This window comes from Crassostrea angulata, chromosome 9 (assembly GCF_025612915.1).
Source record: "Crassostrea angulata isolate pt1a10 chromosome 9, ASM2561291v2, whole genome shotgun sequence".
NCBI lineage: Eukaryota > Metazoa > Mollusca > Bivalvia > Ostreida > Ostreidae > Magallana > Magallana angulata.
Genome location: NC_069119.1, coordinates 33,227,054 through 33,252,639, shown reverse-complemented (window position 1 = coordinate 33,252,639; position 25,586 = coordinate 33,227,054). Strand labels below are relative to the sequence as shown.

The 25,586-nt window shown below is 30.6% G+C and overlaps 2 protein-coding genes across 3 annotated transcripts in view; one reads left to right on the top strand and one right to left on the bottom strand.

Annotated features, from left to right (window-relative positions):
- The first annotated feature begins 1,007 nt into the window (after positions 1 to 1,007).
- The window catches only part of LOC128162294 (multiple epidermal growth factor-like domains protein 10), a 76,571-nt gene continuing 51,992 nt past the window's right edge, over positions 1,008 to 25,586 (top strand). The window contains exons 1-3 of the mRNA XM_052825449.1: positions 1,008 to 1,134; positions 1,356 to 1,493; positions 1,771 to 1,908. Of these exons, the coding sequence (XP_052681409.1) occupies positions 1,014 to 1,134; positions 1,356 to 1,493; positions 1,771 to 1,908 (397 nt within the window). The 5' untranslated portion in view covers positions 1,008 to 1,013. The remainder of the gene's footprint in view (positions 1,135 to 1,355; positions 1,494 to 1,770; positions 1,909 to 25,586) is intronic.
- On the bottom strand, positions 4,859 to 25,154 carry LOC128162436 (uncharacterized). Of its 2 annotated transcripts, none has more exons than XM_052825650.1 (5): positions 24,731 to 25,154; positions 8,328 to 8,360; positions 7,962 to 8,106; positions 5,725 to 5,827; positions 4,859 to 5,058 (listed from the first exon to the last, which is right to left on the bottom strand). In XM_052825650.1, the coding sequence occupies exons 2-5, from the start codon at positions 8,356 to 8,358 to the stop codon at positions 4,996 to 4,998; spliced, it is 342 nt and encodes a 113-aa protein (XP_052681610.1). In that variant the 5' UTR covers positions 8,359 to 8,360; positions 24,731 to 25,154; the 3' UTR covers positions 4,859 to 4,995. The 2 variants fall into 2 exon arrangements, with proteins under 2 accessions (XP_052681610.1, XP_052681611.1); XM_052825651.1 differs by lacking the exon at positions 24,731 to 25,154 and adding an exon at positions 16,308 to 16,401.

Genomic DNA, 25,586 nt, shown 5'->3' with positions numbered 1-25,586 from the left:
CAGTGTTCGGTAGAAGTACTTATTATACCGACCGCGAGAACGCGGTCATTTACACGGTGGGAGAGTATTGAGAATCTGAGAAGCTATTATGATGCACCACCAATATTAGAAGTATTTATTTACTTTAAACGTTGTCAAGAGAATTTCTCCAGACATTTGTTTAAAACAATATTAGTCGCACCTAAAATTGCTACTACCCTGCATCCAGAAAATAACATGTGTAGATAGAAAAAAAATTAGATTTACACCACTTTTTTATATGCATGTGAATAAAATATCCTCTCAATGCAATAGTTCGATATCATCTTTCATTCACGTACGAATTGTATTCAACGTTTTGTTCAAAATGAACAATTGGTCATTCTATTGACGCTTGTGTTAATTTATTTCATGTGTTTTATCGCGTCATATGTAAAACTAATTTTTTCCTATATCTTTACAAGACATATTTAACCTGGGTTTAGGTTTAAAGAATATTTTTCGAATGTTTAATTGATAATTTTTTCTTAAACGTAAATATTAGTACCAAAAAAAATTGATAATTGATTATCAGGGGTCTTTTTTGTTTTAAAATCTACACTTCAAAGGGTTTATTTATCAAAGTCCCTCCCCTTCCCCTCTTAAAAAAGGGAAAATTTGCAAAATCCTACAAATGTCCGTTTATCATCTTTTGATTCAATAGAGTGTGACAAAGGAATGCATGGTGATGGCTGCAATGAAACATGTGGACACTGTCGTGATGTAGACTAGTGTTCCAATATCAATGGAACATGTTTAACTGGATGCAGTGGTTGGTTATCAAGGGGAATTGTGCAATGAAGGTGGGTTAACTGATTTAATATAACAAAAATGAAATTCGGTCAAATGAAACCTAATTGTTCTAAATGAGCATTCGCAATTGGATTGCGGACGTTCTTTTCTTTTGACACTTGCCTCAATTTATTTCACATATTTTTTGTTTTGCGTCAAAGGTATTAAACATTTTCGTTTAATTTTTAGACTGTGACAAAGGTATGTATGGTCATGAATGCAATGAAACATGTGGACACTGTAATGTAGACCGATGTTCTCCGATCAACGGAACATGCTTAACTGGATGCGATGCTGGTTATCAGGGAGAATTTTGCATCACCAGTGAGTTCAATTAATGTCTTAAAACAAGAAATCGTTTCCCTGGTTTTATGTTTGAAGAGTAAACAATAACATTTTAAATGTTAAAATTATATGTTTTTCTTAAATGTAAAACAGTTTACAACAACAGATTATTGATAATCAGTTTATTGCTTTTTGATTTCGTTTAAAAATTTATCCTAACAATCCTACAAATGTCTGATTTGAATCATTCTTATCTATAGAGTTTGGCAAAGGAATGTATGGTGATGGCTGCAATGAAACATGTGGACACCGTCGTGATGTAAACAAGTGTTCCAATATCAATGGAACATGTTTAACCGGATGCAGTGTTGGTTATCGGGGATACTTGTGTAAAACAGGTGAGATTGCATGTCAAGCTAGTCCGTTTATCTACTAATATTCGTTGAGGAAAAATCTTTGTTGTGAAACAGTCAAATATATCTGCTTTGTTTGAAAAACAGTTTTTTAAACAATTTGGTAATTTTCAGTCTGACATACAAAACATACATGAATAGTTATAAGCAAAGAATCTTAGTAATTAAAAATTGAAAAAAAGAAATAGGTTATTTATTGAAGTATCACTAAAAAAATTGCAAAACCTCACAAATATCCGTTTTGAATCATTTTAATCAATAGAGTGTGGCAAAGGTACGTTTGGTGATGGCTGTAATGAAACATGTGGACACTGTAGTGACGTAAATCAATGTTCCAATATCAACGGGATATGTTTGACTGGTTGTGATGCTGGTTATCAAGGGGAAATGTGCAATGCAGGTGGGTAAACTTATTCGATATACGCAAAAAAGAAATTCTGCAATCTCAAGATCAGTTGCATATTACTTAAATATCATGATAAACACGTATATTAATATCAAAATATGAACAGTGTTACGTGAATCTGCTACAATGCTTATTTTATCAATACATGGGATTAATTTAAATTTTCACGTAATGTTACGATTGGTTTTAAGAATGATACATACATAATCTGTTTACTGGAAAGAAGCATATCGTAAATAGAAGCACGAAGCTGAATATTATATCAAAGAAACAAAAATGATCAGGTAAAACAATTAATAATTTTGTATCAATGTCTTTGTAACAATGTGTTTATTGATTTTTTCTTTAAGAAGCATCTTGATAAATACTTGATGTGAAATGTGATGTTCAACATTATTTCAGTGTTTGAGTATTTGTCTTTTAAAATCGGTCAATTACTCTATATGCTTCGTGTAGCCTTCTGTGTTTATACATTGCTAATTTGAGAAAAGAGAGCTAATGTTAATACATGTATTCAAAGAGGTGATTCTTTTTCAATGGGAAATATCACTCTTTAAACGATTTTTCACGTCACTATCACAATATTGACAATAAAGTTCATAATGAAAAACACCGGAGATATGTTTGGTGGACCATCACCATTAAACTGACTTAAAGGAAAAACAAAGGTATGGACACATTTATATTTCCAAAGGTAAGTTGTTTTAAGTTTCTAAGTATTGTCTATTTTGATTGTAATGCTCTTTGTGTAAAAACATTTTACGTTTAAAGTATATTTTTTTTCATCAAGGCTTAAGAAATTAGAAAGTGTTATTACACCATCTTATTGATTTGGAATGCTGGGACACGGTACCGATGATTTAATTTGACCTTGGTTTGACTTTGAACAGTGTGTCATCAATATTCATAAAGTTATTTACAGAAGTATTTTCTCTCAACTATAATTTTGAAATTTGTTTATTTTTTTTTATCAAGTAACGTAAAAAATGATTACATGTGTAAAACTGTTTTTGCGTTGCTGTTTTCCTCGCAAAAAATATTCTATCGCTCTGTGTTTTGCTTTAAAATTTACGAAGACGAGTTTCTTTAAATATATACTAAGTTAATCTAGGCATCTACGAAAAATCAAACGCTAAATTGAAATTTCATTCAAAAATATGTTATATTGCTTTTCATTCCAATATAAGCTTAAATATTTTAAACCCCTTAAACAATGGGAATTGAAAATTACGGGTGGTGGGGTCAATATTTTGCGGCCATATTTCGAACCCCCTCTCTGATAGCACTGAAAATCAGCGGGAGGTTCGAATTCAATAGCCATAATATTTTGAACCACGGGTTTAATATTTTTTAAGGGCGTTGGGGTTCAATATTTTGCAGCGAAATATTTAACCCTGGTTCAAGATATCGCATACTATTTCAAATCCGGGTGCAAAATTGTCAAAATATAAGATGCCACCCGTAATAAATGAAAATCAAATAAAATGCGCTACGCGCGGTTAGGAAGGGGGGGGGGGTCGCTTCTAAGCATGATGTTGCAGAAGAAGAAAAAAACATTTTCTATTGTCACAATTATTTCCTGAAGTTATTTTTAACCAATTAAAAATAGATAATGTTGAATTAAGGAATAAGGAATCATTCTTTGAGTAATATGAGGTGATATGGTCGGGGTGTTCAATCCAATAAAGCCCGAAGTTCAAACGGTTTAGAATAGATTTGATCATGACTGACTGCATTTGATCACCTCATAATATTCGAAGACAAAGGCATTGAAAAATGTAAATTTAATTTAATTAAAATCAATAACAGTGTAAATGACATGTAATATTCGACTACAAGTCCCAAGACTCAATTCTATGGAAATGACTATAACCACGAAGCAAATTTTCTTGCGATTTTTACTGCGAACCTGATAGAGTCAAAGAAACCACGTAATCTAGATTCAGATGATAATAACACTCTCAGGGGTGTAAAAGTTCGTACAAAATTTGGAATTGGGTAATGAAGATTTTTCTGAATTGGGTCCGTCAAAGATGCAGCAAAATATGACCGACCTGTGACAGTAACATGCGATGCAAATAACTCAAAAGTAAGAGAAATAGTTGAAACTGATGTCAGATACACGATTTGTGATGTTATCAAAACTGTTGGCAAATCGCTATTGCGAGTGCATTTCATTTTGAAGCATATTTTAAAAGTCAGAAAGATTTTTACCAGATGGATACCATATTTATTGATAGATGACCAAAAACGGACACTAGTATTAGCCTCAATGCAACTGCTAAAATTAATTCCAAACTAAATCAAAGCAATAAGAAAAAAGGGAAATTAAATATGGCCAACTAAACACAGAAAGCATGTAGTTGCCAAAAGAATTATAAGCAATTAAAAAGCTCTTTATTGCATATTCTTATCATGTGATGGTATAGCCGTACACATTCCGGTGCATGCCGAAGGTCGAAAGTGTTATAGGTTGTAAAACCGAGAAGTTAAATTAAAATGGCTAAGACGTGTGATCAATATGGCCATGTTTCAGGATTTATGCATAAAATGTTCTACATACTTTATGACAATGCTCCATCTCATACATCCGAGGATGTGAAGCAGTTTTGAAGTCGAAGAAGGTTACCGTCTTGCCACACCTACCATGCCCTCAACACCTAGTTCCATGGGACTTTCCTTTTTCCAAAATTTAAAAAGTTATCTGGTCGTCGTTATAAATCCCGATAAGCCCTTGACCCAGCCATCAGTCAGTGCCTTGGGGGTCTACATAAACTAACGAACCTTGACGCATTTCAGAAATGGATTAAGTGTTTGAAATTATGTATGTCAAACCGTGGTAAATACTTTGAAGGGATTTAATGTTCATGTAACTGTTTACGTGTCTAACAAACCATTTATGTAACTCAATTTTTGGCCTCAAATTGAACATAAAAGATAAATATTAAACAAAAAAGTCATAATTTTTATTTGATTTTGCATTTAAGAGACTTGGAGTAAACAAATAATCTGTATAATTTTGATTTGATGTTTATAATAGTTTTCTTTCCCAGATTCTGTGTACAGACTCGTCAGTCCTAATTAAGCAGGCTGTTTAAACCCCATCATTCTCTCAATTTTGACGACAATTGAGTCATTATTGGGCTAAAATGGAAAAAAATAATATTCATGATAAATAGCAATTTATGCAACACATGTAAAACAAAGCAGCTCACATATATAAATGCTATACATTACAAAATAGAGAGATATTTACTATCAATAATTTTTGGATAAGCGACACACTATGCATTACAAAATAGAAAAAATACTTGAGTAAGCGACATGTTTTAAAGAAGGTTATAAGATTTTTCTTCAAAAGAAACAAAAGAAAGCTTAATGAAAAAGTCAAAAGAAATCGTTGTATAATGGTGGAAATTAAATGTCAACGTGCCTTATGATAAACTAAGATAAGATAAAACTAACGAATGAGTCATTATTGTTTACGGACATTTTGTTAATATACTCTAATTTGTAAGGTCTATAAACAAAATTTGCAATAACTTTATTTCTCCATGTTTAAAGCGCTAAGCCAATGCTCAGAGCTTTATTGTCGTTAGACTTCTACTTCCAGTGCATCGAATAACCACCCCCTATGAGCAGATATATACATCATTTAAACTGGTTAGGGAGCCAGTCCCAGGTGTTTATGCACGTAACTGCACGAGCTATTGTGAATCAAATGTACGGGCTATTGTGAATTTAATATATGGGGCTTACATGGATCACTACAGGGACTGTCATGGGACTTTGTAATGCATTTTCGCTTACCACGATAAAAGTGTTGTTCGGGTCTATTTCACGACGATCTCCATCGAAACTTACAGTGTAGCTGTACAACCTTCCATTCAAAGGCAGATTCACTCTCACATACCTAGACGTATTATTTCAAATAAAACAAAAGTTAAGTTTTCTAACATATTTCATAATCTATATCTGAGGAATAATTTATATCATACATTATTAAAATTAATAACGTAACACTTTCAAAGTAAACTGAACAAACTAGTAAATGGTTTTTTCTCTAAAAGCATGCTTATAAAGATTAAAAATGACAATTAAAAACCGTCAACAATCTTAAAAATCCATAAAACGAAAAACAAATTGATAGCAGAGCAACAAGCATCTCTAAAAATATAGAGGTTGGATCAAGTGTCTCGGAGGAGTGAGCATCTTGTGCTGACCGGTCACACCCAACGTGAGCTCTTGGTCGTAATCGGGAAAACGAATTAAAAGTTCGTAGACAATTAGGTGATTAATTATGGTCCAACAATTAGTATGAAAAACTTCAGTCAGCATGCGACCTAGTGGAAGATTGTATTTGCTGACAAGGTCGTTGTATCGACTATAGAACTTACGAAAAGATGACTTTCAACGAAACCGTTGATCGTGTTGTTTTTTCAACTTGTTTATCAGTATCTTACCTCGCCTTAGAAACTGTTCATACGAAGAGCAAGCCCTTGCGTATCGAATAAACTTAGAGACAAAACACCATATGCAGGTGATGAAGGTATATTGCTACATAAGTAAGGAAAGTTTACAACAGAAAAAAGTCAACGCATTTTTCATAAAGTTTTGTTGTAAGGTTACCATCAAACAATATCAGACATTACGTGCCACATGTTTGTCACCTACATGACTATACATGTAAGAAAACTATATTCTGTCTCAAGATTTCCTCGATTCACATTTTGCTTTATTACTCAAAAGATTTCTCCTGAAACGCCTTTTCTAGCTTAATGGGTTTCGATGTAAGGCTAAAAAGGAAGGAGTCAACGAGGATTTCGCATTGGAACAGACCCGGATGATAACGTTAAAATATTGTTAGAGGTAATCTGAGTATTCTAAGTAATAGAGAAATAATGTCAACATTTCCCATGATACATTTTCTTAAGAAATCTGTTTTTGTTCATGTGAATTTTTCCGAGTGAAAAATAATAATGTGTGAATGCAGTATGTTTGATTTTTTCCTCCTATCGATTTCAATTGCTCTTCTTTCAAAGTTATGTGCCTTCTCATTAAAAATTACCAAATGCGCTGCATATACATGTATATCTGGCTTGACTATAGCATATGTATTATGAGTATCATGCAATGTACACAAGAAAATGTATAAGATCCTAAAAAAAATTAAAAAGATATGGAGATAGATGGCATAGTATAAACATGATAACTATTCATGTCCAACAAAATGTTGTGCATAAAATCATATGCCGTGCATAGCATCATACGCGGTACAAAGGTAGAATCCTACAGCTTATATTACATATATTTTATGCATAAGTGTAACAACTGACACTTTATATAGTACCTAAGCCATGCATACATTTATACGTCTTGCATAAAAAATAAGCTATTTATAGCATCTTATCCCGTGTATAACCTTATACATCGTGCAAAGCACAATATTCCATGCATGACATCAAACGGCGGACATAGAATCATACACCGATAAAATCATAGGTCTAGCTTAAAAAAATGTTACCTCATGTATAACATGATACGGCATACACAGTATCTTTAGTATTATATACTTTGTAATAAATACAGGGTTTTTGCATATTTGATACAGCATACTTTGAAATACCCGTATCAACCTCAAAGGTTGAAAGGGATTCTGCAGGGCTTATATTGATCTGTGGGGCTAATACGGATCCGTATCTCATCCCTCTCTGAACTCCTCTGATTTTTTCCACTTTAAAATTAGAAAGAAATTAAAGCCAATGATCTATACTTCCCAAAGTATGAAGTAATTTAAAGGTTATATTACGTCTTCATTGAACTTAAGCGTACATGTAGAACATATCTTAGATTTGTTTAATTACTATAAATTTGTAAAAAATATAATGCATACAATATCTCATAGTACACACTGTATCAGTCCTCGACCAATATCAACCCTAGGGCCTTCGGTCCTCTGGCTGACATGTCTGTCTCGGGCTGATGCAGGGTGTAATTTGGAAATGGTATGTATTATTCTCTATGTATAGTGTGACATTGTGCATCACCCAGGTTCGATCGTCGAGTTCCTTTTAATGGCGCTACTGTGATCTGAGAACTTCACTCCTTTCAATGGTCCATTCTGCTGCGCCTCTGTCTTTGACAACTTCACCCATGTGGATCGTGTACTTTCATTTCCATTAATGAATCGCGCTAGAATATAAATGAAATTATTGGTTATTTTTCTTCAACCTACTTTACAACCGTTTATCGCAGATATAACTCGATTTTCTAGTACCCTGCTATAAAGATTGTTTTATTCAAAAAACTTGCTATCTTGATTGGTAATTTTCATTAAATGCTTTTCTGGTCACTTGTTTATTTTTTTATTTTTTTATCTTTTGGTCGACTTTAAAATATACATGTATACGTGCCTTTAAAAGTGCTTATATCATTGTTAGTCATCCCTGAAATTAGAAAAAAAACATGCTCTATAAATGGTACCTATATAACATAAAACTGAATAAAGGGGCATGGTCACGATTTTGGTCAAATTCTATTTTTCTGCTTTTATTATTTATAATGCTTTATGAATGCATTTCTAGTGATAAAGTGAAATTTGAGAGTCAGTCGTACATGTAGAGTTATGAGCAAGACACAGCTAGGGCTCACAATTTCTTGTCATGTAAACAAGGCTCGTGCCCTGGTTTTGTTTACATAGGTTCAGTATACCAGTAAAAAATCTTTTTCAAGTTGATTTGTCTATCATATTATTCATTTTAAGCATGAATAAACAGTTCCTAACGTTTAACACATACATTTTAGGTCAACAACTGGAATTTTTACTTCAACATTCAAAACGTAAACAAAAGCTTTGTTTACATAGCAAAAAATTGTAAGCTTTGTAACTCGCTTATAACTCAACGAACTTAAACTCCAATTTAAAATGACTATTAAAAATGCCTTAGTGAAGCATTGTAAACATTAATATAGGGGAAATAATTTTTGACCCAAATCGTGACCATTCCCCTTTAATCGGTTTTATGTAAAGCATTTTACCTAAAACATAGCTTTTTGTTACACATTACGGTGATCATATTTTTCTTTATTTTCTACAACTCTTCAACTTGGCATTTAGATATTCATCACATTTTAGAATCTAACAAGAACTTTTTTTGCAGAATATTGGCGTAGAAAAATGTCGGATGATTTGCAATTCAGAATTAATGTAGACTTCTGAGCTTAATTTTCATTTTTTCTTAAAGCAATTACATTAATTCTGGATTTTTCAACTAGTTTGAGCTAACAAAAAGTACTTGGGTTTTGAAACGTGTTTTTTGAATTATGATTTTTCAATACAATTACCTTTTTTGGCCTTTTAGGAGCTTTCTATAAATAGATTTGTGTTAAGAAATCACAAAAACTGGATTATCTCTCATTCTAAATGGTAATTATATAAACTTTTCTGTCAATTTATCTTCATTTTGAATAACAATCAGAAATATTTGCAGGAAGCATAGAGAAAATATCACAATACCTTCAAAATTGAGAAAAATAAGAGAAAATGCAGGCTAAAAAATTTCATATCAATGTAAATTTCAGTTTAAATATTAATCTCATTTAAGCTACATACACGTCGTTATTTTCATTTATTGTCTCTTTATCTACTGTCGTTATTTTAAACATTACGTAATATAATTTTTACATGTATTTATTACCCTTTGATACTTTTGTGTTTAATATTAAATATCACTTTGTGTAATCACTAATTATGTAAAATTAAACAATTTGTGCCTTATCCCCTCTTCAAACATGAAAGCAATAAATTATTTTCAAATAAAATATGGTAAATCATAGCACATTTTTTTCTATTTATTATATGGTTGAATGCTTTATCTTCTAAACATGGACTAATAGATCATTAAAATATGTATTCAATTAAATACTATGTTAAGCCTAAAGTTATGCAATTGCTCATGTATGTACAATACAAACATGTGCAGCTTACTATGTGTTTAACACACGTGTTTTCACGAATGTGCAACGTTAAAATGAAACGCCCTGTATGTTTTACATACATGTACGTATTCAAACACTTGTTTTGCATATGTTTTACCTTTTCTTTTCATGTGTTTAACACATGTGACCAATTAAAAGCATTTGCTAATATTAAGGATGATGCATGCATCTTTATGTCTCACATGTGTATTACATATAAGTTTCATGCACTATTTCAAATGTCAAGATTAACTTTACTCATTTACATGTATACATGTATGTACTACTAATGGGAATAGATGAAAGATATTTGCATATTATTACTTTTTGAGGCATGTAAGAACAAGGGAGGTGGTGCTGGGTCCCAATTTATGTTGGAAGGCGATACACTTATTTAAATTCAAATATAGACAAAGAAAATTTGAATGGAAAGAACTGAACCCCAGGGCAAAAAAGTAAAGACAATTTTTACACAAAAAAAATGACATGAAATGTATCATAATGATAAAGTAATTATGAGGCAATATCTACATGACTAGTCCTCCACCTCTCCCTCCCCCCTCCCGATGGATTAATTCTTCTTTTAAATATAACTAAATTTTATGTACTTGTTTAGTACATGTACAGTACATGTTTGATGTTTTAGGCCAGAAAATATTTTGATGGAATAGTTTTATTTCTTTATCTATAGCTCGTTCACAGAGCTGAATGAATTATAATTGAGAAAAATGGGACCAAGACAATTACAAATTTTAGACTTAGTTATAATCGTTTAATACTTATAACATTTCAAATGTTTTAAAATGAATAAGGCTTTACTATTCTGAGGGAGCAGATACGGGAAAACAAATTGAAAAAACAACACCTAATATCTCATTTGATTCAAGACAATATATCCATAAATTGATATCACACCAATTACTTGAAGATTCCCTTTTTTGTTACATAACAAAATGCTCTGGTTTACATTTTTAGGATTTTTTTAATATATATCCATATTGTACTATTATCTTATCCAAATTTAAAAACAGAAAACCTTGTCTGAAAAGTTAGAAACTGTGGTAATTTATCATGCACTGTATGTAAAACATGTATGTAACACCTTCAATAGTCTATGATAAAGAAAGATAACTCTTGCTGATTCAAGCAATTTTTGTTTCAAACCTATACAACAAAGTGCTATTCTGAACTAAAATGCAGCGCTTCAATATGTTTTGTAATATGAATTGAAAATGTATATTACTATATATCATTTTCATATGCATTTTAGATTTTAATTTTATGCTGCGATGGTAAAATTTTGCTATTTATAATCATTATGTCTAGTTTTCTTCATATCATGATTTAACATATTATGAATTTTTGAAAAATCTAGCAGCGCTTCATCGCTTAAACTTTGTTTCATATGAATCGATTGATATTGACTTTGATGATAATCAATATGCGATTTTTTAAAAAATACGAGGGTTGTCCCAAAATAGCGTAAACAAGTGGCGTTATTCAATTAATCGAAGACAAAAGAAGATGAAATTTGTGCCACAAAGGGTTTAAGACATTAGATTTCAAATAATGTTTTAAAATCAAATATTGTTTGAGATTAAATTAGTGAAATGAAAGCATGTTAGATCAGAAATTCGAAATGTGGCGCAATGTCAAAAACAAAAAGTTAAAATCAACATAATGAAATGAAAATTGCGAGGAAAAGTACTTTTTGAATGAAAAAATTCATATAAAACATACATTGATATTTGATAATAATTCTATTAATTACAAAGAAAATGTTTTGACTATAACAAAACTTTTAAATATTTTATAGCGCGTTTTGTGACAAGTTGAAAAGTTAACTTGTAATAAAATGACGATGTCAACGTTTAAGGGGCGCAGCAGTAACTGATAAAATTTTGTAAAGACCATGAAATAAATCCTAAGCGGCTTTGGAAGTAAATGAAATGAAATTAACAAAATCGATGAGAAATGCGTTTTGTGATTAGGTAGTTAATCAACATTGAAAATATTTGAACAAGTATGATTACATTAAGTGGGAAAAAGAAACTCCGAACGATATCAATGGACGTCAAAATGTTGAACGACACATTTCGGCAAGACGGACGTTAGACAACAAGTAATACAGGGCAAGTTTGGAGCCGACAGATCGTTTGTACTTAAAAAATATTAAAAAAAACAAAAACTAGAAATTTATGTTGAATGTGCACTCAGGGTATATGTTCAAAGATAATATTTTTTCTAAGACATTTTCAGAAATAAAACGTAAATGTTATCGTAAAGGATGTGGAGGGTTTAGCAACAACGTAAAACTGGAAATTTTCGACGTCGCACATTGCGCCGCCTGACAAAACTTGTTGTTACTAATTATTCATTTTCTCGAGAAAAAAATAAAGTACAGACTTGAAATTTTCAGCATTGTTTACCAAAGGGTCATTGAAGAAAAAATAGAAGTCTAATGAAATTGCAGTGAACAGATTATAAATTATGTGTCCTGTCTACATTATTTTGGGACAACCCTCGTATATGACAAAATTAGTAGCAGAGGGATGTTACACCTTAGGTATCAAAATTTAAAAAAAACAAATAACAAGGAACTACGATAACACACGTTTGGGTCTCATTGAATTTAAAGGGACTTAGACACGATTCGAGATCAAAAATGTTATTTTTATTTTTTATATATAAAATGGTTTACTGACGCATTTCAAATGATTGACCAAAATATTGAATGTTAAAATCAAGTTACAAGCGCGATACAGAGGTGAGTAATCATTGTAATGTTAACGAAGCTTATGGTTTTTTACAAAAAATATAATGTAGAGAATACCATTTCTGAGAGAAAATGACTTGTAAAAAACAATTTAAACTATTTCAATATCTTCATAAATACCTTTATCAACAAAAGAAAGTTATGTTTTATTGAAACTTACACCAATATGACACATATGTAAACAATGACAATAATCGAGCTTTGTTTACAAAACAAAGAATTATGAACTCTGTATCTTGCTTATAACTTGATATTTGACTTTCAAATTTTAACATAGCATTATTAACTTCTATATCTATCATTATAAACAGTGAAAATGGAAAAATAAAATTTAAAGATTTTAAACCAAATCGTGTCTAAGTTCCTTTAATTCCATTCTGCTCCATTACGAGAACAATCTTTAACTGAGTATAAGTCCTCAGAATATCATTATTTTATACAAATATAGCAACTACATTGCAGATATCTTTCAATTCATTATGAAAGTCTGGATCCTAGATTGTTAGATTGTTCTTCGTTCAATGTTTTTAGAAAAAAAACCCAAATAAATCTTAGAAATCCCTAATTTAAATCCATTTGATTAACAATTTATATGAAATATTTGAATACTTGTGTACATCAAAATGAGTTGCAGTTTTAAGTATTTCTCTTTTATTAAAGCATAGTTAAAAGATGACCTACATATTTGATGCAACCACATGAACATTAATTTAACAAATTATACACTTTATCACTGTCATAATGAATTTAAAGATGAACTTAGAAATTGATGTTTGAATTGAAATCCAATCAAAGTGCATTTACATTTTAAGGATGTTGTTTACTTAAGGTTTGAGTTCTCAAATTAGGATTTATAAAGTTCAATGCCATAAGTTCAAATTTGTTCTAAACACAAATTAAAAGTATTTGTGAAATGAATTATTATTGACATAACATTCGATATTTCTACTATATTATGGAATAAGGCTCAAACAAAAATAGACTTTTAGACAAACAGAAAAAAATCGGACTAAATTTTGCAGATTTTGTTTTCCGCTAAAACATTTTTGGCAGTACTCTAATATTAAAAGTGAAGATCTCTATTTTAGTCTATACAATTTTGCATATTTTCTATTAGTTTTACTTCTCTAATTCATTAAAATAATCGTATGGCACGAATTTTTAAAAAATTGAAGAATATTTAAAAAACAAACCAAAAAACATCATATCTCAAAAATTTCATCATTGACCTCATATAAATTATATTCCAACAGAATAAGATCAATATAAGTAGTTTTTTTTTGTAAAATTGGAAAAATGGGTAGGCATTTGAAGAGTGAAAGAGGAAATTCAGACTAGAATATCTATAAAAATTGCGAACGAAAATTTAATGTTTTGTATGTAATTACTATCACTGCCATCCATAAACTGTATTTTATTTTTAAAAGTGTTAAACAAGTTTGATTTATTTATTTTCACAATTAAGAAAATCGCAATCATAGTGTAACATTTTTAGGGATTTTCCTTTAATTTTCCGAAAATATTCAATGAGCATTAACTCAAAAAGTAGGTCATTGACCTTCTTTTTTAAAAGTGAAAAATAACACTACAATAAAAGTCGATAACACACAATAGATGGTTTTTCATTCTCACCAGTGGAATTTAAAAAAAAGTCATAATGAGTAATTAAAACGTATACCTTAACAATTTAGAGACACATTTGTCAATGACTTTGTTAAAGTTGATGTCCTTTTTTTTTTTGTCAAGGATGGTGTGCGACCATCCTGTACATATGAGGATAAAAATGTAAACAATTTTTTAACTGGCTTGTTTCTTCCCAAAACTGTTATTAATTGGTGTAAAGCAATAAATATTAGACTCTACATTTTTAAATTTTGTATGCAAATTACGCACACATGACCAGAACAATGCCTTTTTTTAAACATTTAAAACAGCAAACCGCAGTTGCATACTTATTTTATAAATTTAAAAATATATGAGAGAGGATAATTGGTGTTCTCTCTACAACTATTTGCTGAGAAAAATGTTGAATCTTGTATACTATTAATGTTGTAACTTTGTCTCATTATAAGTAGGATTATATAACCGTTTATAAATTCTGATATATTTTAAAAGTGTGCATGATTTAACAAATTACTGTATTTGACTCGTTGGAATTTCTTTTAACACACTTTTATCAACATTAGATGAATCGTTCTTTTTTTAAATTACAACGATGGCCTCCAATTGTTTATCGTCTTTCTACCCGAATTTTCCTGGAGGACATAGGTACAGCACTGTGCTAAACTGTAGCAACTGTTTCTCTCTCGAGTCATTTCATTATTTGCATTTAAAAGATTTAAGCTTCAAAGCTGCTTGGTCCGATTTTTTTGTTATTACAGTATAAAAATTTTAGAAAGTTATGGACTTTCTCCTATTTACACGAACAGAATCAGTCTCCTTTCAAAGTTAGAAATATTCAAAGTAAATAAAAATAATTTCTTTCTAAGCAAACGAAAAAACAAACCAAAGTGCATCACAGGAATTCTTAGAAAAGGAAACCGTTTGGTTTCGTCCCCCAAATGATTTTGGTTATTCAACCCACATGTTAAAAATCGATTGTCAAGAAAAGAAAACTTCAGAAATATTAGCGAACAAAACGTACACATGTTTATTTTTAATTTGTCTGATTATTTCGACCTTCAATTAATGCGATGTCAAAGTCGTAATATAACAATACCCGTCTCGTCGTCAGGGGTGAAATTTAACATGAGGCAAAATAATGCGGTACCCTTTTATGTCGTTTGTTTGTTAGCAAATTTTGTACGTATTTTTCTTCATTGAAATTTGGCTGAATTGACTAGAAAAAACTACTGCAATGTCTATTATTATACATATACTAAGTATAACCATCGTTTAAAAGCGTGCATAAAATTTGATATAAAATTGGACCAAGCAGCTTTAAGAAACAAATATTTAGAAATCAAACATACATGGTACTGTACATGTGGTTTCATCAATATTTGATGAATGCTAATTTTCGTGAATTTCGTTGTTAAGTTTATCCATAAACTTTCTACTATTAATTTGTATTGGTAGGGTCATTGGCCACGAATTTACGTATCCTTGAAACTGTGATTTTCACTTCATCCACTTTATAACCTTGAATATTAATGAAACCACAGTACCTTTTGTATTTTTGTAGTAATACTTAACATTGGAACAGCTATTTCATTTCCGAAAAGACGTAAATAATATCTTTCAAGAATAAAAAAGCATATCAAAGTTTATCTGACAAGAAACATTCCACATTGAAGTTTGTTGTATGGGCAAGTTAACAATATCTGCATAATACACCGTTCCGTTATCAATAAAGGTGTAGAAAAACTAGTCCATGTCAATTTATGGATTGTCTCAAATGAAACCGTGTGAGTTTAATAAAACACCATTGGTTGTGTGATTCTACATTTATTTTTAATCATACTAAAACTTTTGCTTGACAAGCCTCGGGAATATAGACACCATTTTCAATTTGCTCACATATTTAAAAAAGCACATTTCGAAAATAAAACCACAATAAATAACTACAATATAATATCTAATTATATCCACATTTAAAGACTTAACCTTTTTATAAAAAAATGCTTATGAAATTACTTACTTAAAAGACGAACTACCTCTGCACTTTTCACTTATAGCTTCAGATATGTATATTTTGCAAAATTTAAAGAGAAACCTGTGGGATACCCTACCTTATGTAACAAATAAGACACTTCAACGAGCCAATCAAATTGTAGGTTTCAAAGCATCATTTAAAGGTCACAATGAACAACATAGTTAAGATAATATTCATTGATAAACATGAAAGCCTGCATGGTTATCAGATGTTAACCGGTAATATTTACAGTGACAAATATTTTAAGTTACATTAAAAATATGTTCTAATTAATTTTCTATTTCAGTATTTTATCTAATAGGTCCAATGATGTAGATGTAAAGCATAGCAATACCAACAAAAATAGTATTATACATTAGTTAGAAACATTTTTTTAATAATTAAATATTTTGTGAGAGAATTGATGATTTTACTCAGTCTATTATCGACTCTCATGATCTTTTACAAAAGCTGATTGATATTCGATGTCCGTTTTCAATATTAATTTTTTCAAAGTTATAAGCATAGAATATTAGAATATGATTACTTTAATGTATGATTCTTTGTTAGTTTTAAGTGTATTTTGTGTCCACTCCAATTTTAATCGACATTTGAAAGGTCGTATTTATCAGGATCACAGTGTGATGTAGCGATAAATCTTGTCTCTATATTCAATATACTATACAGTCAGAATTGAAATATTGTCAAAATTAATACACGTCAACTCTCTTTTCGTGAACATTTTTACATTTTCAACTCATCATTAAAACCAGGTTTACGGTAACTGTTTCGCTTTCGAGCCAATTCAAACTATATAGCTTCCGCAACTTTGTGTTTGTCAACAATTTCACTACTAGTATCTAAGTCTTTCATATTTTCATTTCAAGTAATTACCCTATGAGAAATATTTATTTAGAGAATAAAAGAGTATTTCAAATTTAAGTTTATTTGGGTGATACTTCAAGTCAAAACAGTTGTACTTTATTTTATTGGGCAAGGTCATGATAACCACGTAATACAGATTTGCATTATCGATAAGGTTGAAACAAAGTCTAGTTCGTTTCATTTGTTAGGGACTGTTCCAAAAGCTTTTGATAAGTCGAATCGTATGAGATAAATAAAGCATCTATGATTAGGGTCTTCCGTTTCCAACAGAAGACCCTCTTGTTTTTTCTTTATTAGTAGGGTCTTCCGTTTCCAACGGAAGTCCCTCTTGTTATTCTACGGTTTCTTTTTCTTTATTTTTATGTTGTTTTTTTTATTTTTCAGAAAGTTTGATTCCGCGTTCTTGGTTTAAAATAGAGCGTAAAGTTAAACGTAAAATTAACTCGTACCAAAAAAAATGTTAAGTCGTACTTGAACATATTCGGATTTATTATTCAATTTATTTCTTATTGTTATAGTTTCTCTTGTTATTGGCTTAAGAACTCTGCTTCTTACAGGTACTCTAGCTTTTCTCTCGACATTTACGGAAGACTCACCCGTTGCTTTGCAACGAGCTTTGCTCTAGTTACATTTTTTTCTGACTTTTTTGGAGCTTAATCTTTCAAAAACTATTCGACCGATTTACACAAAATTTTTAGGACTAATAGAGCATCATAGTTGCTACAGATCATTAAAATTTTAAATGATGACGTCACTTTCAGTTTCAGATACTGACGATTTTGTAAATTTTGAAGGGTGGTTTTGTCCTCCGTAACTAATCAAGATAAAAGCTTGAAATTTTTAGGGATTGAAGTTGAATATCTGTAGATGTCCCTTCATGCTTCTAATTATGAAAATTGCACAAGGCCGTGAAGCTAGCCAGAACCTGAAAATTAGCACCAACTTTGTTCACGAAATTTTCGCACATTTTCTTTAATATCTTTTGATGTATAAATATGTTGTTAAGACATGTAATGCAAAAGTTGTTTCAATTTCTACGGGCTTTTTTTGTTATCAAGAAAAAGGGGCTGCCCCCTCATATTACGAGCCAAGATGGGTCTAAAATCTTTTTGCAATAACTTTTCACTGAAGAATAACTTGTTATCAATCATAGAAGCAAGAAAGTTCATTATATAGCTGTTTATCTATACAGTACCCTACCAAAGTCATATTTACGTAATTAGGGGTTTCAAGGGGCCAAAAATCCAAAACTTTGGTGTTCAATATCTAGAAAAGGATAAATATTTTGATAAACATTATAGAACAAACAATGCTCAAAATAATGTTTTTAACAACATGCTACCTAAATAATTGTTGTTGGTGGCCCCAGTGAAGAGTTAAAGGGTTGGCCCCTAAAAGACATTTGTTTAGATATCTTTAGAACGGTCAACAATTTCTGAACATTTGTTGACCAAAGGTGTTTATATTTACAAGACCTTTTATTTGATCAAGAAATGACTGCTGGCCCCTCAAATAAGGGGCCAAGAGGGCTCTAAAATCTTTTTATAATAACTCTTTACTGAAAAACAAAAATGTTATTTGTTATAGGAGCAAAAATGTGCATTGTACAGTTGTTTATCTATATGGTACCATACCTTAGTCATATATTACGCAATTAGGGGTTTCAAGGGGTCCAAAACTCTAATCATTAATATCTGGAAAGGGAGAAATATTTTGAAAAGCATTGTAGAAGAAAAGTTCCTCAGAATAATGTTTTTAACAATGTGGGACCTAAAAGTTTTTTGTTGGTGGCCCCGGTACACATTTGTTTGGATATCTTTAAAACGGTTAACAATTCTTGAATACTTGTTGAACAAAAAATGTTTATATTTTCGAGAACTTTAATTTGATATCAAGAAAAAGGGACACGACCCCTCAAATTAGAGGCCGGAAGGGCTACAAAGTCTTTTTTTATAATAACTAATTTTTAAGCGATAACTTGTTATTAATCATAAAGCAAAAAATAAGAGCTTATTAATCATAATTTAAAACTGAAATATATTTTAAAATCGGACAATGCATTATGGGGATATAGGGGTTTAAAAATTGATTTTTCCGGAAACTTTGATTCCACATTCTTGATTAAGAAACTATTATTTTGTTCAGAGATAAATTCGTACTTAAGATTATTCGATAATTGTTAAATCGTACTATTACACATTCGGATATGTAATTGATAAGTCGTTCTTGAAATTGATAAGGTTTTTGTTATTTTGTACTAAGAATCACTCGGGTTTTTTTTTAAGTTGTACCAAGAATAATTCGATTTTTTTCTGTTTGTCTTAGTTACTTATGTTTATTGGTTTCAGAACTCTGCTTCTTACAGGAACTTTAGCTTAAATTTCGACATTAACGGAAGACACACTCATTGCTTTGCAACGAGCCTTGCTCTAGTTGTGTTTATCTTTCTTAACTTGTTGAAATGATGTTTATATTCGCTCGGCAAGCCTCTCAAAAATAAATACAATTTTAACTCGTTGAATAAAACACACATGAAATAGCATAATATGCATATTTTCTAATATCATTTTTAATCAGTAATATCAAACTCGAAATTTAACAACAAGTATTAGTGATAATGTATTGTATAATTTTATCCTCATTTTAATACTCTTCCCATTCATGCAATTACCGATTAAATAGGTTAAATAGACAAACTACCTATATAACTATCTACTTACAGCTAGCAGAGTGTATGTTTGCATAATTTAAAGGAAAAATTAGGTTTGTCCCAATTAAAATAAAAATTAACATACCTATACTAGCTAATCAAAACGTAGGTTGCAAAGCATAATTTCAAGGCCAATTTTATTTTTTACATATGTCTTAAGCATAAGAATCGATTTAATATGTAAACTGTATCATATTTAATGAAATGTCAGTGTCTAACAACAATGCGTGTTAGGCATTTTCCTCCAATGCTACCTACTTTCATACCGACAAAAAACATTTTAAAATGTCTGAAGATTAGGGATGTCAACACGTACTCGAGTACAAGGCTATTGCTCGATCATGTCAATCAACCACTTGAATTTTCTCAGTCAATTATTTGTAACAAAGTAAGAAAATTTTGAAAACTTAATCATTATATCATGTTGTGAACTTTGAATTTACCAGGAACCAGTAAATACAAATTTTATTTTTTTTTTTTTTTTTTTTTTTTTTTTTATTCAAACTTTCATGTACAAGTTATTTGCATCTTCTTATATGTTTAGTTTACAGTGCATACACATCACATATTCACTTCATTTGAGGATATAAGTATAATATAAACACAGTCACATAAAAAAGCACACGTACAGACAGGTGTATACACCGACAGACAGGCATATATATGCACAAACAATCTTGAAAACTTGCTTTTATCACCCATGAAAGTTGGAGTATTTTTAGTTATGAGGTGGGGGGGGGGGTGAAAGAGGGTGGAGAAAGAGAGGGGAACACTATCTATCAAAAAATCATATATATGCAAGAGGATACATAAAAGTAGACTTAAATTTTTTTTTGGTCAATATTTGCTTACAATTTCCTTGCAGCTATTATAAACAATATGTTTTGAAGTCTATACATATTTCTGTTTTTGAATTTACCAAAAAGTATAGTTTTTTTTATCAAATGTCATTAAAAAATTAAACTTCCTTCTTAACCATTCTTCAAAGTAGAGCCATATTTCTTTGACATGAAAACAGTCCACAAATAAATGTTCTATAGTTTCTATGTCTTGATTACAGAAAGAGCAGGCTGGTGAATCAATTATATTGAGTTTGAAAAGGTACTCATTTGTTGGCAAAATTTTATGTAAAATCTGGAATTGCAACCATTGAAATTTGGATTCTTTCGAGGTTTTAAATGGGAGTTCAAAAATATTATTCCATTCTATTTCTGTAAAAGCAAATCCACTTTCTGTCCACTTCTTTACTGAACGAATTGATTCTTTTTTGTTATCGATGAGTACATAATACATATCCTTACATCCTTTGCTTTGTTTGTAAAAAATACTGAGAGAATTTGGAATAAATTGTCCATATTCTACCTTATTATTATTTAAGGCTTTTAATCTTTCAAAAACTGCTCCTTTCAAACTCCTATATTCTAGAAAATTGGTCTTAACATTTGAGTTTTCAAGAGTTTCAAGGCTTACAAAATTGCCTTCTTCTGTCATCAAATCTTTAATAAATTTATAACCACAGTTGAAATAATTCTTAATAAAAATTGATGAGTTATTAATTTTAATATTAGGATTAAACCATATATGTTCATTAAGTACTTTTATGTCATTTTGGCTATAGGACATAACAATTTTTACCCAATCTAATAAAACTTCTTTCCAAAACTTGTTACTTATCTTATTGCTAATATTGGTAATAAAGTCTGAACCTTTTTCCCATAGGGTTTCTATTTTTAATCCTAATTCTGATTCAAAAAGTTTTACCCACTTTGTATTAGAGTGGATAAGTCTTCTTATCCATGTAGATTTCAATGCACAAACAAATTCCATATAGTCTATCATTTTTAATCCCCCATATCTGTAATCTTGAATTATAATGTTTTTCTTTACCTTATGGACCTTGCCTCCCTATAAAAAAATGTAAATTTCTTTCTCAAACTGTTGAAGGTATTCTTCACTAGGTTTTGGTATAGTTAGGATTAAAAGGTTAAGTTTTGGTATTATCAGAGTTTTAATCACAGTCAATCTTCCAACTGTTGTAAGATTTCTTAATTTCCATTGTTTTATCAAACGGGTTACTTCCAAAAATTTTGATTGGTAATTTAATTCTACCATTTCATTCAAATTAACAGAAAATTTAACACCGAGTAGATCGAAAGTGGGATTGTTCCAGTCAAGCTTCCATCGCGAGTGGTGAAAAACTTCTTTTGAAAATTTTTTACTTCCGATCCATACCATTTTAGTTTTGGAGAAATTAATTTTTAGACCAGATATGCATGCAAAATAATCAAGTTCTCTTAAAATACCATCCATGGACTGAGGTGATCCATCAAATATTATTGAAGTGTCGTCAGCATATTGCGAAAGTTTGTATTCTACACCATCAATTTCAATTCCACGAATTTCTTTATTATTTCGAATCAAAATCCCTAGAACCTCAGCACATAGCAGAAAAAGATATGGGGAAATTGGGTCACCCTGTCTACATCCTCTCTAAGGAAAAAAATAATCAGAGGCAATTCCATTTTGTATAACACAAGATTTAATATCACTATAAAAAGTTTGGATCCAGTTTTTGATTGAAATCCCAAAATTAAAGAAATCCAGTGTTTGGTATATAAATTTCCAAGAGATAGTATCAAAAGCTTTTTCAAAATCGATTAACATTAGAAGGCCAGGGATCTGATTTTGTTCAGTATATTGCATTATATCATATATCATTCTAATATTTTCTCCAATAAATCTACCTTTTAAAAACCCAGTTTGGTCTTCATTAATTAATTTATATAATACAGTTTTTATTCTATTAGCAATGCAACCTGAAGCAATTTTATATAATACATTAAGAAGACTAATTGGGCGCCAGTTTTTTAAGAACTGTTTTGGTTTTCCTGCCTTTGGTAAACATGTTATTACACCTAGTTTATTTGATTCTGTAAAGTGTCCTAACTCGTAAGTATTGTTTATGGCTCTTTATTTAACTTTATACAACTTTAATTTTTCGTAAATGTTTTCAGAGTCTATAGTTTCCCTCTTTTGATAAAGGTTATCGTAGAACATTCTTAATTCATTTAGTATTTCAAATTGATTAAAAACAGTGGAGCCATCTTCTTTTTCAACTTTTGGTATAATTTTGCTCGAAAAATTTCTCGATTCAAGGCTAATGAAATATTTTGATGGCTTTTCACCTTCCTCTATCCACTTTACTTTTGATCTAATACATTGACCTTGCAATCTGTTTTTTCTAATAAGTTCTAATTCTGTTTGTTTATTTGATAATTCATCTTTTGTTTCTACTGTAAAATTCTGTTCAAGAAGTAAAATCTTTTGCTCTAATTGTTTTTCTCGTTCTGTTGTTTTCTTTTTCTTATAAGTTGAATAGGATATTGATTTTCCTCTAATTTCCATTAGTAATGTGTCTAGGAATGATTGGTCACTTATAATAAATTGTATATTATCATCTATTGTTTCAATATTTTCTAAATTGTAAACTGGGCAGGCGTACTGCTGTTTTACATTTTTTATTTTTTCTTTGATTAGATATACATATTCTTTGTCTTTAAGAAGAGAGTTGTTAAATTTCCAAAAACCCTTTCCTTTAAGAAATTCATTTGTTCTTACATACAAGACAACTGGGCAGTGGTCAGAGCGGTAACTGTTTTCATATTTTACATGGAGAGATAAGTTAAGTAAAGATTCTGATATAAGAAAGAAATCAAGTCTAGCCTGTTTAATTGGTTTTTTTTTCCTCCAAGTGAATTTTTTTAGAGTTGGATTATGCTCGCGATATACATCTTTCAGAGTAAGTGTTTCCATAATTTTTAAGACTTCGAGTCTTGCTTTGGTATTATTTAAGTTCTTATAGTTCATGGAGTCTAAGTCCTTATCAAAAACTAAATTAAAATCACCACCAATAACTATATGCTGGTTAGAGTAAATATCTTGAATCTTATTAAGGACATTTATGTAAAAGCCTGGTGAGTCCGAATTTGGTCCATATATATTTATTAATAAAAATGGAAGACTTTCTATGGTAACATCTAATAAAAGAAAATTACCATCACTATCTTTATGTTCATTGAGTATTGTTATATCACAGTTATTATTGATTAGTATAGCTACTCCTCTAGAATTTGATTTATATGAGTTAAAGTAGGCTTTATAACCCCATAATCCCTTTATCAAGCTTTCTTCCTTTTCAACAAAGTGAGTGTCTTGAAGAAAGTATATATTATAATTTTTTGATTTTAAGACTTTAAAAATGTCCCTCCTTTTATTGATATCACCTAAGCCTTGGCAATTTAATGTCAATATGCTTAGATAGCTTTGATGCACTTTATCATCCATGTCTATATAAATGCTTTATAAGGTTTACGGTTCCCGAAAAGAATAGAAAGGGGGCAAATAAAAGGGAGAAAAAACAGTTAAAATGTAAAGGTTTGGAATTGCGAAAGCACATCACGCTTGCTAATTTTACCAACACTAAAAAAATAGTTGACTGCATGAAGTTGACCAAAAACAACCTTTTTTTGTCAACTTAAAAAAAAAAAAATCTTACAATAGTATAAATAATTAGAATCGGTCGTGAGGAGTTTTATATGTATAACTTATTATCTGTTTTTTTAAAAACCTTTAATCCTATGCTGCGCATACTACGTGTTTAAAAAAAAAAGGTACCTTGATTTTCTGATGATTTGAGCTTGTTAATATGACAGCATATTATAAAAATCATACCAAAACTATGTGAGATATATTAATGTTCATGAAATACAATTATACACATGCACTCCCCCTTGCGTTGCGTTAACTATAGAATAAGAAAATAAACAACACTTACAATTACTGGTTCACATGTTTGTAAAGTAAAAAAAAACAAACCGGATATGATAACTATGAACAAAAATCCAAATAATTATGAACAGTCAGGACAATTCCGGAAAAACTCGTCCTAGGTAAGTTATATAGCAAAAGTTAAACAAACTATATTTACAGTCTAAATGAAATGAAAAACGTGTAAAATATTTACAATAACAATAAATCGGTGAGTTTAGGCTTGTGAAATATAGATGTACTATCTATACTATCTTACAGTACAGCTTTTCAGTAAAAATATTAATTAACAGTAATCGCGCATATTGTGGAAATATTAGTATATTATAATTGGATGCTACAGCGACTAAGGCCTGTACATGTATGTAAAATTTAAATAAACACAGTGATCCGATAGTTTGAATAACAAGAACAACACATATATTTGTTTTAAACTTTGACTATGTTGTCCGTCTCAAATTGGCTGGGGTTCAGGTAGAACCCGACATGTTTCTTGCGGCACTTAACCCGACTTCATTAATATGTTTGAAGCGTCTAGGTCCGATTTTGTTGCCGTACCATCGCGAAACGACCACTAGTGTATTCTTTACGTCATTGTCGATGAGCGCTTTCAGCAACAGTCTCCCGGCCCCGTGTTCCCCGTCATCATCGGATCCGTCGTGCGTTGTTCCGTCGTTACCCGTGAACCAGAACGCAAAGATATTATGACTAGCACTGGCGATACTGTCTGAACGCATAACTTCAACAAGAGACCGTCTCACCTGTTTATAGGAGTCTACTGGTACCGCGTGGGCCGCAAACCGGTTCCCATTGTCCTCTGTTGTCTTACCCGGAGTGATCGCATTATTGACCTCTTCTCCGTT

Bases quoted from the DNA above. Each gene is read 5' to 3' on its own strand.
- LOC128162436 (XM_052825650.1), bottom strand. From the start codon at position 8,358: ATGACTAACAATGATATAAGCACTTTTAAAG. The intron at 8,107-8,327 runs GCACGTATACAT...TTTATATTCTAG, and splicing joins TGATATAAGCACTTTTAAAG to CGCGATTCATTAATGGAAAT. The intron at 5,059-5,724 runs GTAAGCGAAAAT...TTTCCATTTTAG, and splicing joins CGAACAACACTTTTATCGTG to CCCAATAATGACTCAATTGT.